Source organism: Caretta caretta, chromosome 5 (assembly GCF_965140235.1).
Source record: "Caretta caretta isolate rCarCar2 chromosome 5, rCarCar1.hap1, whole genome shotgun sequence".
Classification (NCBI taxonomy): Eukaryota; Metazoa; Chordata; order Testudines; family Cheloniidae; genus Caretta; species Caretta caretta.
Window position 1 is genome coordinate 43,457,590 of NC_134210.1, and position 14,781 is coordinate 43,472,370.

The 14,781-nt window shown below is 36.3% G+C and overlaps 1 protein-coding gene across 8 annotated transcripts in view; it reads left to right on the top strand.

Annotated features, from left to right (window-relative positions):
- The window catches only part of MAST4 (microtubule associated serine/threonine kinase family member 4), a 436,616-nt gene that overhangs the window by 160,164 nt on the left and 261,671 nt on the right, over positions 1-14,781 (top strand). Inside the window, exon 1 of one of the 8 annotated variants that reach the window (XM_048849936.2) lies at positions 10,953-11,175. The exons of 5 other annotated variants lie outside the window; for them this stretch is intronic. In XM_048849936.2, the coding sequence (XP_048705893.2) occupies positions 11,137-11,175 (39 nt within the window). In that variant the 5' untranslated portion in view covers positions 10,953-11,136. Of the gene's footprint in view, positions 1-10,952; positions 11,176-14,781 lie in introns of those variants that run through there. 2 more of the 8 variants (XM_048849938.2, XM_048849944.2) reach the window with 2 other exon arrangements.

Sequence of the window (14,781 nt, forward strand, 5' to 3'; positions counted from 1 at the left end):
AGGATTTGATGCTTGAGAGAAATTTTGAGTTAGCAGTGGGAGGGTCTCTTGTATATAATAGCCTCTTACGAATTAAACCTTGAGATCCAAGATGTGTTGAACAGGAGAGAATTGGATGAATTAGGAACTGTTTTTTGGCCATACAACAAATAGATTGTTCTCCTAATTGTTAAGGTAAAGAGATGAGTTTAATTCACATCACTTTATCTAGTGGTATACGCCACTTTTATAACATTCAGGAGTTACATATTCACTGCAGTGCAACTGGTTGAAGTCAAAGGAGCAAGAAGAGAACATTCTACATTTAAAGTTTATCAAATTATGTTTAGGAAAATATTTATATCCGAAGACTCTCTTAGCAGTTAATGATATCTGCTCAATTTATTGTATCTTTCACATTTTAAATGGTAAAATGTGTATTCATTACAATATCTGGAATTGTGTGGAGATTTGTTTACTATGCCTTATTAAGTGGTAATAGAATCCATAATTGTTAGTGCTCAAGTCTAACAAAATACAATTAGTTGCTGCAAACCACATTGTATGTTAATGATACCATTAAGATTAATTAATATAAATGGATGAGCTAAGAATTTCAAACAGGACAATACTGACTTTATAACAGTCTAGAATCTGAGAATGTATTTGCTTGTTTTCTGAAGATAACGTACAAATCACCTATAACGGCCTTGTGTATGTACTGTATGTACAAGATGTGGTCTAGAAGAGTAAATAAATCATTAAAAGAGAGAGAGCTGGTAATACTTATCGTTTATCACATGGTATGTGATAAAATTGGTCCAAAATCCACCACTGACTTACTTCCTTAGTTAAAGTGCTTTATCAGAAAACCTAACAACTTGAAGGGTTTCTTTGGAGAAAGTCTTTTGGGAATTCCTCAGTAGATGGCATTGCAGTTGGGGTTTTGTTTAAATAATAGATGTGTGTTTTGTGTCTATCTGTATATGAACATTAATGTTTTCTGCGCTTACCTGGGACAGTTGATAAAATGAAATGCAGTTCCCTCCACCTCCCTCCATATGGCTTTGCCAGTAGTTTTAGGATTTAATTGTCTCATTGTTTTCTAGTTTCTGCAGATTTCACATAAATGACAGCATTGGAAAAACTTGTATGTGTATTCAACAAAGTGTGGGCTTTTGCAAATTGTTTCACCTGCTACTAAGACTTCTCATGTGGTTTTGAGACTATTTTCATCAGCAACTTTAATTGGGTCCCAGTGAGTGAGTGCTTTATAATAAGCAATAGTCTGCTAAGCAGTAGTCCATATTTTGCCCTTAGGTACAGGGTCTTTTCTCTTGAAAATAAGAAAGACCCTAACAGGCTGGAGCCAAAAATATCACAGGCAGTAGCTGGGTGAAACTTTCATTAATATCTCACCACCCCACCCATGTCACCCAAATAAATTGGATTAAATTTACCTGGTTTTGTTTTTTGTTTTACATCTGAAATTTGACCCAGGTTTAACATCTGGTGAGAGTTTCTAGTGGACCCTTTCTTCCATAAGGATTCTGGGATTAGATTTGTGTCTTTGGTTTGGAACTTGGAAGAGTCAGCAGTTTTGAACAATTTTAACATGAAATGAAGAAAAGTTCATATGGAGTTCCTTTATCAGATATGGAACTCAGCAAAACATGATGGGTGTAAACTTCCTTTGGAACTGAAACCACTGAATTTTAGAATGCTGTAGCAGGCAGATGAGGTTAATATTAATGTACCGATGCACCTTAATCTTGACCTCTGACATCTGTGCTGCCCTCACAATGGGATGAGTGGAACGTTTAGGTGACCTAATTTGGTCTCAAGTAAACAGTCTGCTAGTCCACAAGCAATGAACAATCAGCAAATGAACCCAGGATTCCATATATGAAAACCTAAGATCTCAGTGGATTGTAATCTGCATACAGCATAAATTCAACATGTTTTAGGGATATGATATTTTGTCCTCACATTCTGTGCATCTGTATCCTTTGGGCGATCTCAATGAGAGAACTGTATAACTAAAGAATAGGGATTGAATTAGCAGTTGGTAAAATAACAAGCTCCACCCACATTAAGACATCACGTAAAGATGCCAAAATGAGATTCTGCTCACATGTATTGTGCAGATTTTCATGATATCCTCCTTTCTTGCGTGTTTGGATCATACTCACTTTCTAAAAATTATTAGAAATTTAAAGTTAACACTCCATTTAGATAATAGGGAAAGTTCACACCTCTTGGAGCTACTGTTTGTCTGTCTGAAGAGTTAGGCAGGCATAACTTCATCAGTTCAGACTAGGTTCACAGTTTGAAGGTTGTCCTGAAAAACATAAAGACTAGAGATTTTTTTTTTAAAACTCATAACTGCAAACTTAGAACAAAATTCCTTGCTGTGAGATATATTAGACTCTGCTTCCAGGCAAATGCAGTCCAGATTCACTATCTTGTACTAATACAGTTTATCTGCTTGGAACTTTTTGAGTGCTGTGGTAGAGGAAAGCCACCTAGCCATTAAATAGGAGTTCATTGTTTCTCTATGATGCTGTTAAGAACTGAAGCTCAATTATCACCATAGGTAATTTAACCTCAGTCCCATATATGTTGTTCCTGTTGCTTGTCCATTTATAGAACAATTCTAGTGTGATCTCTAAGGATCCATTATAGGCAAAAGAGACTGTCAATTGTCTATAAATTGTAGAGGCTGAAAGATAGTCATAATATTCTGTTAGGTCATTGGTGAGACTCTGATGTACAGCATGGTTCCTAAAAGATCTCAAACTACACCAGATGCAGGAACCTCTGGGCAGATGATGTGTGTCCCCAGCCCTAACAAGAACAATGTGAGCCCGGTTGTAATGATTACTCTTTTTTTTTCCTTGAAAAAAAAAATCTTCCCATTCCCACTACATTGTCTCCTTGTCTGCCCATCATTAGACTGAGATCCTTAAGACAGAAGCGGTTCCTTCTTGTTCATCTGGAATGTGCCTAACACGTAGTGGAATACTACTATAAACAAGTACTGTATTAAATAAAAGTAGTTATACTCTGAATCTCTAATCCCAGCCCCAAATGCCACTGTTCAATATAGAAATGAATGAGCATTTATTAGGGCTCTCAAACTATTTAAATAATAATTACAATCGTGAGATTAAAAAGTCACGATTAGTCGCACTGTTAATAGAATACCAATTGAAATTTATTATAAATATTTTTGGATGTTTTTCTACATTTTAAAATATATTGATTTCAGTTACAACACAGAATACAAAGTGTACCGTGCTCATGTTATATTATTTTTATTACAAATATTTGCACTGTAAAAAAATCAACTAAATAAATAGTATTTTTCAGTTCACCCCAAACAGGTACTGTAGTGCAATCTCTTTATTGTGAAAGTGCAATTTAGCAACATAGAATTATTTTTTTTTAACGTAATCTCTTTCAAAAAAACAAAACAATGTAAACCTTTAGAGCAAACAAGTCAAAGCCTGTGAAGGGGCATACGAATGTTTAGCATCTCTGGCACGTAAATACCTTGCAATGCTGGCTATATCTCCCATAAATGTAAACAAACTTGTTTGTCTTAGCAATTGGCTAAACAAGAAGTAGGACAGAGTGGACTTGTGGGAGGTGAATTGAAAAATTACTATTTCTTTTCTTTTTTTACAGTGCAAATATTTGTAATAAAAATAATATAAAGTGAGCACTGTACAATTTGTGTTCTGTGTTGTAACTGAAATCAATATGTTTGAAAATGTTGGAAAACACCCAAAATATTTAAAAAAACATTTAAATTGGTGCAGGGAGAGCTGTTGGGCTAGTAGAGCATTTGGATAGCTGAAAGTTCAACTATGTACATTTGCATTCTTAGCCAAACTGAGCCTCCATATCTTTGAAGGTTCTCATCAGTATTATGCACTTTATAAACTGCATAGATGCTCTGCTGCAAATACTAGGATGTTTGTATTCACTCAATAAGATCAGAATAAAGGCCTTTGGCGAAGAAGACAAAATTCATTGAAGTTAAAGCCTCTAGGTAGTCTTGAATTTGACTCAGGCTTGGGATTTCAGATTTAAAATACAAAGTGGTTTTGCCCTATTTCAGTGCCATTCATGCTCTAATCAATGTTTCATTTTACCTTGTATAGATAGTCCTACATTGAGGTTTTCATTACAAACATCTGGATTTTTTAACATGCTCAGACCTAATAAAATTAAACTTGATGCAATGGAGAAGGGAAGCCAGTTGCGGGAAGTGGGTTCTGAAATCAAACCGAATTACTGGGTCACAAAAGTGCCTTATAGTTAGGGCTTATTTTTTTAAATTTCTGTGTATTTGTGCTCCAGAATCTAAGCTTTCATTTAAAAAAGATAAAAAACAGTTTCTAACCCTTACGATAGCAAAGGGAACCTTCAAAATGTGACCCAAAAATACCAAGAAGCAATAAGCCTAGAATCATAGATGTGTAGGACGGTCATCTAGTTCAGTCCCCTGCACTCAAGGCAGGACTACGTAATAGCTAGACCATTCCTGACAGGTGTTTGTCTAAAGGAACCTGTTCTTACAAACCTTCAATGACAGAGATTCCACAACCTCCCTAATATTTGCACATCACCTGAAACAATAGTTGTGAGCTGTGTGAACTGCCCAGTCAACCTAATGAGAGCACTGATGCTTTGACTGGTGACGATTTAGTGGAACCATTCTTGTCTTTGCTAGCAATTGTGGCTGATATTTGGGTTGGGTGTAGTGGGGTAGCTGCTGTCAAGAGTTGCTGGAAGGGGGGACAAGTAAATTCAGTACCTACCCCACCCTGAAATTTTAGTCTCCTATACCCCTGCTCAAAAGGGAGGCAGGAAAGAGGTGATATATCCATCCTTTGTGCCAGATTTCCTGAGTACCAAAATATTAAAGCCACCTTCCACACTACTCGACTACCAAAAGCCCTAATGTTCCCTTATTTAGCTGCTCAAACTACCTGCGTTCCCCTGACGCCTTTTGCAAGACATCTGTATTTAATTTTTGAAACTGAGTTTAACATTGACAGCACCCTCCCAACATTGTACTGATGGGACTGAAGTAAGGGAAGTGGGCAGTGAATGGAGATGGGTTGGATCAGTGTCCCTGCTGCATGGTTTAGGTCTGGTGTGCTGCATAAGATATGTCTGTGTGAACTGTGGGTGCGTGAAGGCTACTTTGGGAGGCATTGTGGATATGTCGAGAGAATAAATGGTGATGGGTGTGACTGTGTAATGGATTTATCAGTACGAGTTTCAGATACTCCTAAGTGGCATTGCTGTGAGTTTCAATAAAACACATCACACCACCCTGTCTTTTTTTTTCCTGGTTCTTCTTTCTAACCCTCATTACAGAAAAGTTGTCTTGGAAATGGTTAGTTTTAAACGTTTCTCTTTTTGCATCCATCTAGTTGTAAAACTAAGCGTGTTAGGTATGTTAAGTCCAGCTATCTGCACTTCTTAAGACAAGGAGAAAAATATAGCAAATGTAAAATTCCTCTTGAATCACCTAAATGCTATGTTTGTGCATAAAAATACCATTAATTTTAAAGGCCAATAACTTAGGGCTTTCCAGCACTGGAAGCTAGATGGGGCTCTCCCCTTTCCAGTAGTGTAAAATATCAGTTTCTAGCCCTCCTGGGTTGCAAGTTATCTGACCTTAAACCAATCACTGATGTCGGACGGATTTTCCTAAACCTTAAATTCCCACATCTGAGGAGAAAGAAATAAAAAACTTCTCTAGCAGATTGACTTTAAAAATGCAATGATGTTGGCTTGATGTTGCCGAGAGATTTAGGTTCTTAGAATAGTACTGACAGAGGCAATTTAGTGGGTAGAGTTCAGGTGAGTTGATACAGGGTATGTAATAAATACAATTTGTCACATGCTACCATAGTGTCATGTGGATATTACCACCACATATGGAGCGTGTTTATGTATAAAATCATATGAAACAGCTGTCTAAATTCTTAATTACAGAAACTTGTGGGTCTACGGTCAAGCTTGATTTTTTTTCAATTAAGTGATGGCTTAGTAATTTCTAACTTTTCTCTCAAAACACTGAAGATTAGATGATGTAATTAGAAAAATAATATGGGGACTGCAATGAATAGCAATATTAATTAGACTATAAACTGCTTAAATTTGTGGAATTGCTTCTTAAATCATCTACTGTAGTGATGTTACTTCCCATCACCTCTTTGCAGTTTCAAGTAAAAACAGACAATGTTATTGTGGAGACGTACCTATGCTAAATATTGAGACCTTCATCATATTTAATCAGGCCATACTCTGTCCATACAGCTGAGAGGAAAAAAATCTTCCAGAAATAATTTTGCTGGTTTTTCTTAAAAATGCTTTTGCTCCTCCTGACAGGAAAAAAAAAAAATCAAGTTCTACTTTTCAGTTTTATGAGACATGCTGTATTTTGTGGGGTGTGTGTGTGTGTGTATATGTGCAACCAATCCAGTGTTTTTCCTCCTGTGATTGATGTGAGGGTATTTATGGGGACAGTCTGCTGTATTTCATATGTATATGAGGATGTCATGGTTAGTGTTCCAAAGAACATTATTTATATAATTTATATTTTATCATTTTTTTTCTGGAATGTCATTTTGTTCAGTAGTATGATTCCTGTCATTTCACCAGTTATACTTTTGTTGGTTAATGTGGTAGAAATAATTAGACACCTCCAGACAGCAGTATAACATCTTGTGAAAAGCTGTGATGCAAATTACATGTACTATGCTGCATCAAACACCAAGTGCATGCATCATGAAGCATCTAAAAAAGCTTATGGATTGAATGGAAACAATTGCTTAAATGGTAGGATAGCATGGCCGCAAATGTATGCTGCTTGCCCCTCTGTAATTCATGCTAAAATGCAATATAAGCATATTAAAATGCCATTCCTAGAATTGATACAATATATATGGTCAGTGGAAAGGTGATTGTGCTTTTCTATCTGGGATAAATTTAATCTTTCACTGAAAGGCAGTCTTCTTTATTTCCTTGACATGCCTGCCTACCTATTTAGGTTATTACATGAATAACCTTTAGTTTCCTTTCACATAACTCTTATGTAAATGTTACATCTTGAGCAACAGAGAGGCAATATTTTGTCTTAATTAAAGTTGTAATTTCATTCAGGAAATTCCTTTCTGTACAGATTATTCCTAGTTCTTTTCAGTTGTCTGTTCCCAGAAATAGACACTCCTTGTATTATTTGATTTGGATTAAACTGACATTTCTGGTTTCTTGTCAGGTTGTGGATATTTGTGAGCTATGCTGTTAAGCAGTGGGTTACTTATTATCACAGTTTTAACCTTGTGAAATGATCTGAGTTTCGGTATGCAGAATTCTTAATACCTTACAGGCTTTGAAGCTAAACAGAAGTACAGTCACTCATAAAGCTGTACACTGGGAAACCAGACACAATTTTCTGTGTCTTAAATTGTACATTTGTTGTCGTGATACAACTAACAAAATGTTTAACTTTAACATTCCTGTCTTTTAGACCAGTTGATGACATTTTTGTGGGGAAAACAAGTGCAACAGTTTGCGTTTTAAGAAATTTTCTTTTTCTTAAACTTAAAAAAAAAAAGATTTGTTTAAATGTGCACCTAGGATTAGCTAAATATATCTATATCTATCTCTCTATATATCTATATCTATATTTATTTATTTATTACCAGCTGAAATATGTGGTGCACTCCATGGGACAAACTGCCGGGTTTTGTACTGTACCAAGGGATCCCACAAACCCCAACTGGCATTTCAGATTCATTTTGAGAGTCCTCACTGGAAACTTCAGAAAGTTTCATTATTTTGACTCATTTCCCCATTCACTTTTTGGAGAGGGAGAAAGCAAGCAAAAAAAGATGCATGAGAGCACGTGGAGTGAACAGTGTCGTCAAATTTGAAAGTTTTATTTAAAAAAAAAAAAAGGAAATAAAAGCTGAAACAAGAAAAGGAGATTAAAAATGGAACTGGGAAGAGAATGGTACCAGAATGAATTGGAAGGAGAGGCATAAAGGAAATAAAGAATAAATCAGAAAAGCCACAGGTTCTAGTTTAATGGACTTTATTTAAAAATTATATTGCGTAGTACCTATGTCCTAGTTCTCTTTAAGCTTGGGGAAAGGAATGAGATGTTGACCTACTTTTAGTACTTGGTAGATCATTATTGCTGGCTATCTAGTCGGGTCTGTGGTTAAACTGAAGTTTTAACAAATAGCTGTTGTGCTGCTTTTTTTGGGTTTTGAATTGGCTGCTACCATTCCTGGGAACTGGGAGAATGCCAAGGTGCCTTTAACTGGAACTCTGGCACAGCTGTGGATCTGGCTCATTAGATATACATGATTTGAAACATCAGTGGAATAAAAGGGCTGTCTTTGAGTTAGTAGGTATGTAATTTAAACATCTGACATGCAAACACTTTTTTTGTTTTTAAAAATATGTTTTTAAAAACTACTCCGAGTGCAACTTAATTTAGGAAGTTTTGGCAAAGTTGAATCTTTTACAGCATAATGGCAAGCCTCAGAAAATTGGTGTTTATAATCAAGTCAGTGTCAGAACCTTCTGCACTCTGTGCATGAGTGCCGCTACTGTATAACTTTTACATTCATTTCTCATACATTTTTGATCATGTTAAGGTATGTAGCCCTAGGGCAAATGGAGCAACTTTTCTTTTCCTATTCCTCACCTATGCTATTGCTGTTCAGTGTTATTCTCTCAGCAACCTTTTATTTTTGTCCCAAATTTTTCTGCCTCTAGCGGGTTTTATTTCTGTAAAATGTATGTGGTCCACTTCTCAAAGTGATGCATTTTGACAGGAAATCAATACCTTTTCATACTAGATTTGATGGTGTGATTGTCATAATCCTCCTCTTAGACATTGTTAATGGCTGAATACTAACCTTGATTTTTATATCCTTTGCTAAGAATTGTATCTTTCACCTCCACCCCCAACCCATTCCCCCCAGAAAAGTTTTCTAGGTACATCATATCTTTCAATGAAAATGTACGAGAGCCAGGCATCTGCAGAAGTACCTGCTACTTCCTTATAGATGTGCGTATCCCTGCAGCTAAACTTCATTTCTATGGGCTGTGATGTCATTCATGGGATGACACTTCTGAAATAAAAAACTTCCCCAACACCAGCCAATCAGGGCAGTTAACTTCACTGGGATGAGGACAAAGGGTTAAAATTCCCTTCTGTGAAGTACCAAGTTTCCCTAGCTCTGAGGAGAAAAGTCCCCCCCAAAAAAAGGGTGGTACCCTCTCTGAATATTAGCTGGCAGTCACATCTGTGTCCAGAATCTCTCAAATTTATTTTGTCTTTACAGTAGGACTTTTGGTAATCTGACATTTCAGGGTTTGATTGTGCTTCTTGGTTTTGGAAATGCTGTAACTCTTTTCCTAAGAGTAGGAAATTAAAATGCCTGGATGTTTCCCAATTTATTTTGTGTCAACTGATCAATCCCAAATTGAAAATCTACATACATGCTTGTGAGGATCTCTCTCTTGCTAGTGTGTTTAGTATTTCTTGACAAGATTTTTCCCATGTAAATCTACAGATGTATGCAGAGATCATTTTTGAACATAAAATGCAATCAATTTAACTGAGTGGCTGAGTTCTTAAACCTCTAAGATTTTTAGTGACCTAGTATGTTTATCCAGGAATGACCACCTCAGACACAGCATCTGGTTTCTAGTATGGAGCTGTCTTCATTGTTTCTTTTTCCATCCATTTTGTCCAGTTTGGTTGATTTGAGGCCTAGGAGCCCAAGTGACTTGCCCAATGTCACTAGGTGGGTTCGTGGCTGTCTCCTGTTGTTTTTCTTTAACCATAAGACCCCACACAGCTTCTTCAGTTTAAACATGTGCAATTTGAAAACAAAGAGGGGTAATTTCTTATAAAGTGGCATTACAGCACAGTGTTACTAATGAACTATGCAGATAATGAAAACTTAATATTCATCTCTTGGCAGCCTTGAATTGAAATTAAATGATTATGAACAAGGTAAACAAGCTGAAATAGCCTGTGAAACTACAATCCTATTGTTTGTTTATTATTTTTTCCAAATAAAACATATACCAAAATACCACATTCATCATAATACACTAAGTAAATAAAGAGCCTTAGAATAAAGGGAAGGGTGGGGACATGACATATCTATCTTCGGGGTCTATGTTAATCATAGACCTCTAAAAAGTCAGCCCAAATTGCTTTGAATTTTCCAGGCATTCCCTTTCTGCAGAATGCCAACCGTTCGTTAGCTGTGAGGTGAGCTATATCAATGAGCCAGGCAGGGAATCCTATGTTTTGACTGTTTATACTCTTGTATCTGGGTTAACATTTCACCTAATGAATGCATTTCATTTTTACTTTACCACATTTTGATCAGGTGTTCATATTACTGTGAATTACATTTAAACTCTAAAATGTTTCTGAATTTGTGGTTTAAGAATAGGCTTCCAAGGTATTTATGTAAATAAACTGGCTTTCAAGCTGTTAGGTAAAATGCCAGCGGTGACTGGAAAACTGCCTCTGTGTTGTTAAAAGGCAGCTTGCGTGTTATGCTACATTTTGTTTTCTTTGATGCCATCAAAACGATGAGAGCCAGACTTGGTCGTGCTGCTTGACTGACCGGCTGTGCCACAGTTTTTCACCATCGTAATCAGCTGCCGCCTGTACTGAGGTGTCGCTGCTGATTTACTCAGACACTTTGACCTTACAGTTGCCTCTGAAAGTGCTTGACCTAGAAGTCCGTGCCCAGAGCGGTTTGCCGTTAGCACAGGATGCCAGGGTTATTGTTTGAATAGAACAATGCTCACAGGATTTCCTCTGTCTAATAGCTATTCCTGCCTGGATGAATGTGTTAGGTGTCTGGAGTCCACTTGCTGCTTTGTAACACAGTACTGCAAGCATTCATGATCTCTGAAGTTGCTGGAGTGAATAACTAAACCAGAATCAGCTGACTTTCAATCTCCAATCAGATAAACTGTGATGTAAGTGTTTAGCAGCTGCTAGGATCTGAATAAGGGTGCTGAAGTCTGAGGTAGTACAGCATGGCTATACTGTTGTGGGAGGAATGAGAGAAGCTAAACAGTGCAATGGATGAGTCCAGCATTCTGAGGAGACGAGGGCTTCAGGTAGGAAACTGTCCATTCATGAAATTTGTTTTCTCAAATGAACCACTGATCATTTCAAAGTTTGTTTCATTCCTTTACTGTACACAAATGTATGGACAATTTTTTAAACTACATATCTCAGTGTGATGTGTTGGGTGTCATGCTACAGGTACAACATGTAAGAATGCTCATCAGCTCTCCCTTCCATAGGAACTGTCTGATGATTTGTCCGTCTCGGGGGGGGAGGAGGATGAGGTTGAGGAGAGTAATATCTATAAAGTGTATTTAGAATAACATTTTCTTCAGCAAAGAAGTTTGGTTTTTAATATGTTGACACTAAAGATTTAAAAGTGCAGTGTTCTGTGTAGTTAACTACAACTATGGTGAAGTATATGGATATGTTTGACACAGTAGCATGTCAAGGGGAATCTAAGCTTAGCATCACTGGGCATTCATGGCAGATGTGTGCAGCTGTTGATTGGAGTTTCAGCAATAATTAATATGGGCTATAGTTTCAAGTTTATCTTTTTCTGTAGGTTGGGAAATCAGAAGAGAGACTATGTATTTTTTAAAAAAAGTAATTGATTTGTGATACCATGTTTGAATTTGTTATATTTTAAACAAAGTAACTTAAATATAAAGATGTATTTGAAGCTAAAACTGAGTAAAATAAGGCCATTATTTGGTGGGGGGAGGGGGAGTGTGTGCGGGATTTTTTATTTTTTAAAACTTCAACAAAATCATGGCCATTTGAGCTGCATTGTAAGAAAGATAAATAATTCAAAACATGCTTATCATCTAAATCACATTTTTCAAGCCATCATTCCACAGTATGCCACAAAAATAATAATTCAAACAAATTGTTCATTTCGCAAGTGCTGTGCACAACTGGGAATTTTTCATTTATCTCTAATGGTTATTACTTTAGCTCAAAATCTGTACTTGCTTATGCTAACTGCATATTAGACCATGTTAGCCCTTTTTGAAAGTAGTTAATATTAATTAAGCTCTGAAAATCAGTTTCTTAATAATACTAAATATGTGTAAGAAAATTCACAGTTAGGGATGGAATACGGTGACTCTTCAAAACTGAAGAAAAATAGAGCACCACTTTAAACTACATGACTGTATTTTATTGTTTATTTTTAAAAAAACCAACCCTTTCCTCAAGTCACTCTTAGCAATGAATGTACTTCCTTTCTTTTGTTTTCCTTTCCGCAATATTTCAATAGAGAGAGAGAGGGAAAGCTCATGCTGTATGTGAGATCACTATGGTTTTGTTAAACAATGTACAACTTACAAAAAAAGCTCTGCAATGCACTGAACTTCCAAAAGTTGTGAACTTCACAGAAACCTGGTTGTTCCTACTGAGAGATGCTTCCAGATAACCCAGTTCTTCTAAAGACTGATGTAATTTCTATCAGACAAATAAAACCAAATTGAAATCTTTAGTCGTTGTTGTTGTATAACAAACCTTTTAAGTCACTGTGATAAACTATCTGTTCAAACTCCCTGGGACCTCTTACTGGTTAAAGTCCATTTGTTTTTCTTTAAGTTTGTATTACTTTATTTGGCCATAAGAACTAGGTTAACTTTTTAAAATAAACTGCTTTTATGCTTTTCCTTAGTCTCTTAGAGCCTGAATCCTTTTATATTAACTGATTTTGTGTGTGTGTGTGGGCGGGGGAATCTCAACTACTATATGTTGGAGTTGCCAGTGACAGCATTTAAAAGAGGATTTAACAGTTTCAAGAGGTAGCTCTTCACAGTAAAAACAGATTTCCTCCTACTAAACCTGCTATAATCCACTCAGTAATGTAAACCGGATAGCTGCCTTTTGACATGAATTGAACAGCATTCTGTATGGATTAAGGTATAGGTAAAACTGTAATGGTTTGTGTCTGTTGCAACGTTCTGTAGCATAAATATTTTCAAGATAACAAAACATTCTGTAATTTATTTCTGTAATCTGTTATAACTTTATTAAATCTTTTTGTATGGATATTCAAATACATTTAATTGTATATTTACATTTTCCCATTATACTTAGCTGAGCATTTTTAAAGAGTGTTGAGAGCCATTCACTAAATATATTCCTAATATCAAAACTAGCAGTGCACACATGCAATACTGGATTGTTTTTAAAGAGGTGTGTGATGCACACCACATACCTGTGATTAGGATCTGGTCCTAAAGTGGAATGTTCACAGTGTAAGGACCAGGTCCTACAAACACTTAATTTCAAGCATAGTTCCACAGAAATCTATGCCCATTAGCAAGTGCTGGCCAGATTAAGTCTCTAGATTGTAAACTCTCCAAGGCAGGGACTCAACCTTTACCTGTATAATACAACACACTAGAGGTGATGGGTGCCTTAAGTAGTACTAGTAATGCAAAATAAGTAATGTGTATATTTAGTTGAACAGTAAATTTTAAAGGACCATAGAAATACAGCCATAGAGAAGCATTATAAATATGTGCCTCTGAGCAGAAGATCACTTCATCACTTGCTTAGGTGAAGGTTCACTTAACCTTCAAAGAGTAATCTTATCACAAGTCTGATTTCTTATAAATTGATCATGTGATAATAGATCTTACACGTTTAACTTTGAAACCTGATTTGTAAAGGGTAAGGATTCTATATAACTGCATATTTTCATACATTTTGTATGCTGTTCACTTCAGCCCTTGTGTCAGAACACGCCTGTCATTTTTTTGAGCTGGGGTCCTGGTATGGTGGTGCCTGCTGCCCAGCCACCACCATACTCTGGAAAAAGCAGGAAGCTACTTGGATTGCATTTCAAAATATATAAAAACCATAGTAAATTGATAGACTTAAGTAACCTCTGGCATTTTGATTTTGTTTAGACACTCAGTTTTTCGAACAGAAACTGGCCCTTCCTACATCTCATCCTGACTAACTCATCTGTTAATCATTTAACAACATTTTGATTTATTTCCTGTTACTGCTATTATTGCTAAATAAAAAGTCAGAAATAGTTGAATACGAAGCTCTAAATGACTTTTGTAACTTGTCAATGAATGGGTTCTCTATAAAGTGATTTTGAGGCATCAACCAAAAAATTAACTTATTTTTCTAGCTGCCTTCTGGTGATGTCATTAAACACTGACATTTCACTCTGATTCTGAAATGTCAAGTATACTGTAGTGGGTATGTGAAAAGATACCACTTGAAGATGATGATCATTAAAAGTAACCAACAACGGAAGCAACTTCCGTATTTAGAGGTTTTTTTCCACAGTCCTGTATTTTGTCACAGTGATTCTGATTTCCTTCCGTGTTCATAATTTGTCTTTGTCTTGTTCTGGAGTTCTGTTTCAGAAAGCAGAGGGGCAGCTGAGATATATTCAGTGGCATGCGCTGAAATGCGTAGACATTACATTGCTGAGATTAGGATCCGTAGCTCAGAATTTCCTTGCTGTTGACTGGTCTCTCAGACCCAGAGCTAGTCTAATATAGTTTGTGTTTACACTATCCTTCAAAAAATACATTAAAGTATTTTTTGTGGTGATAAGGCATGGGTAAAATGATGCTCTTTCCCTTCATTGGGGAGGGAGTGGGCATGGGAAAGTAGAATTATTGTTGCCAATGCCAGATAAGTATTCT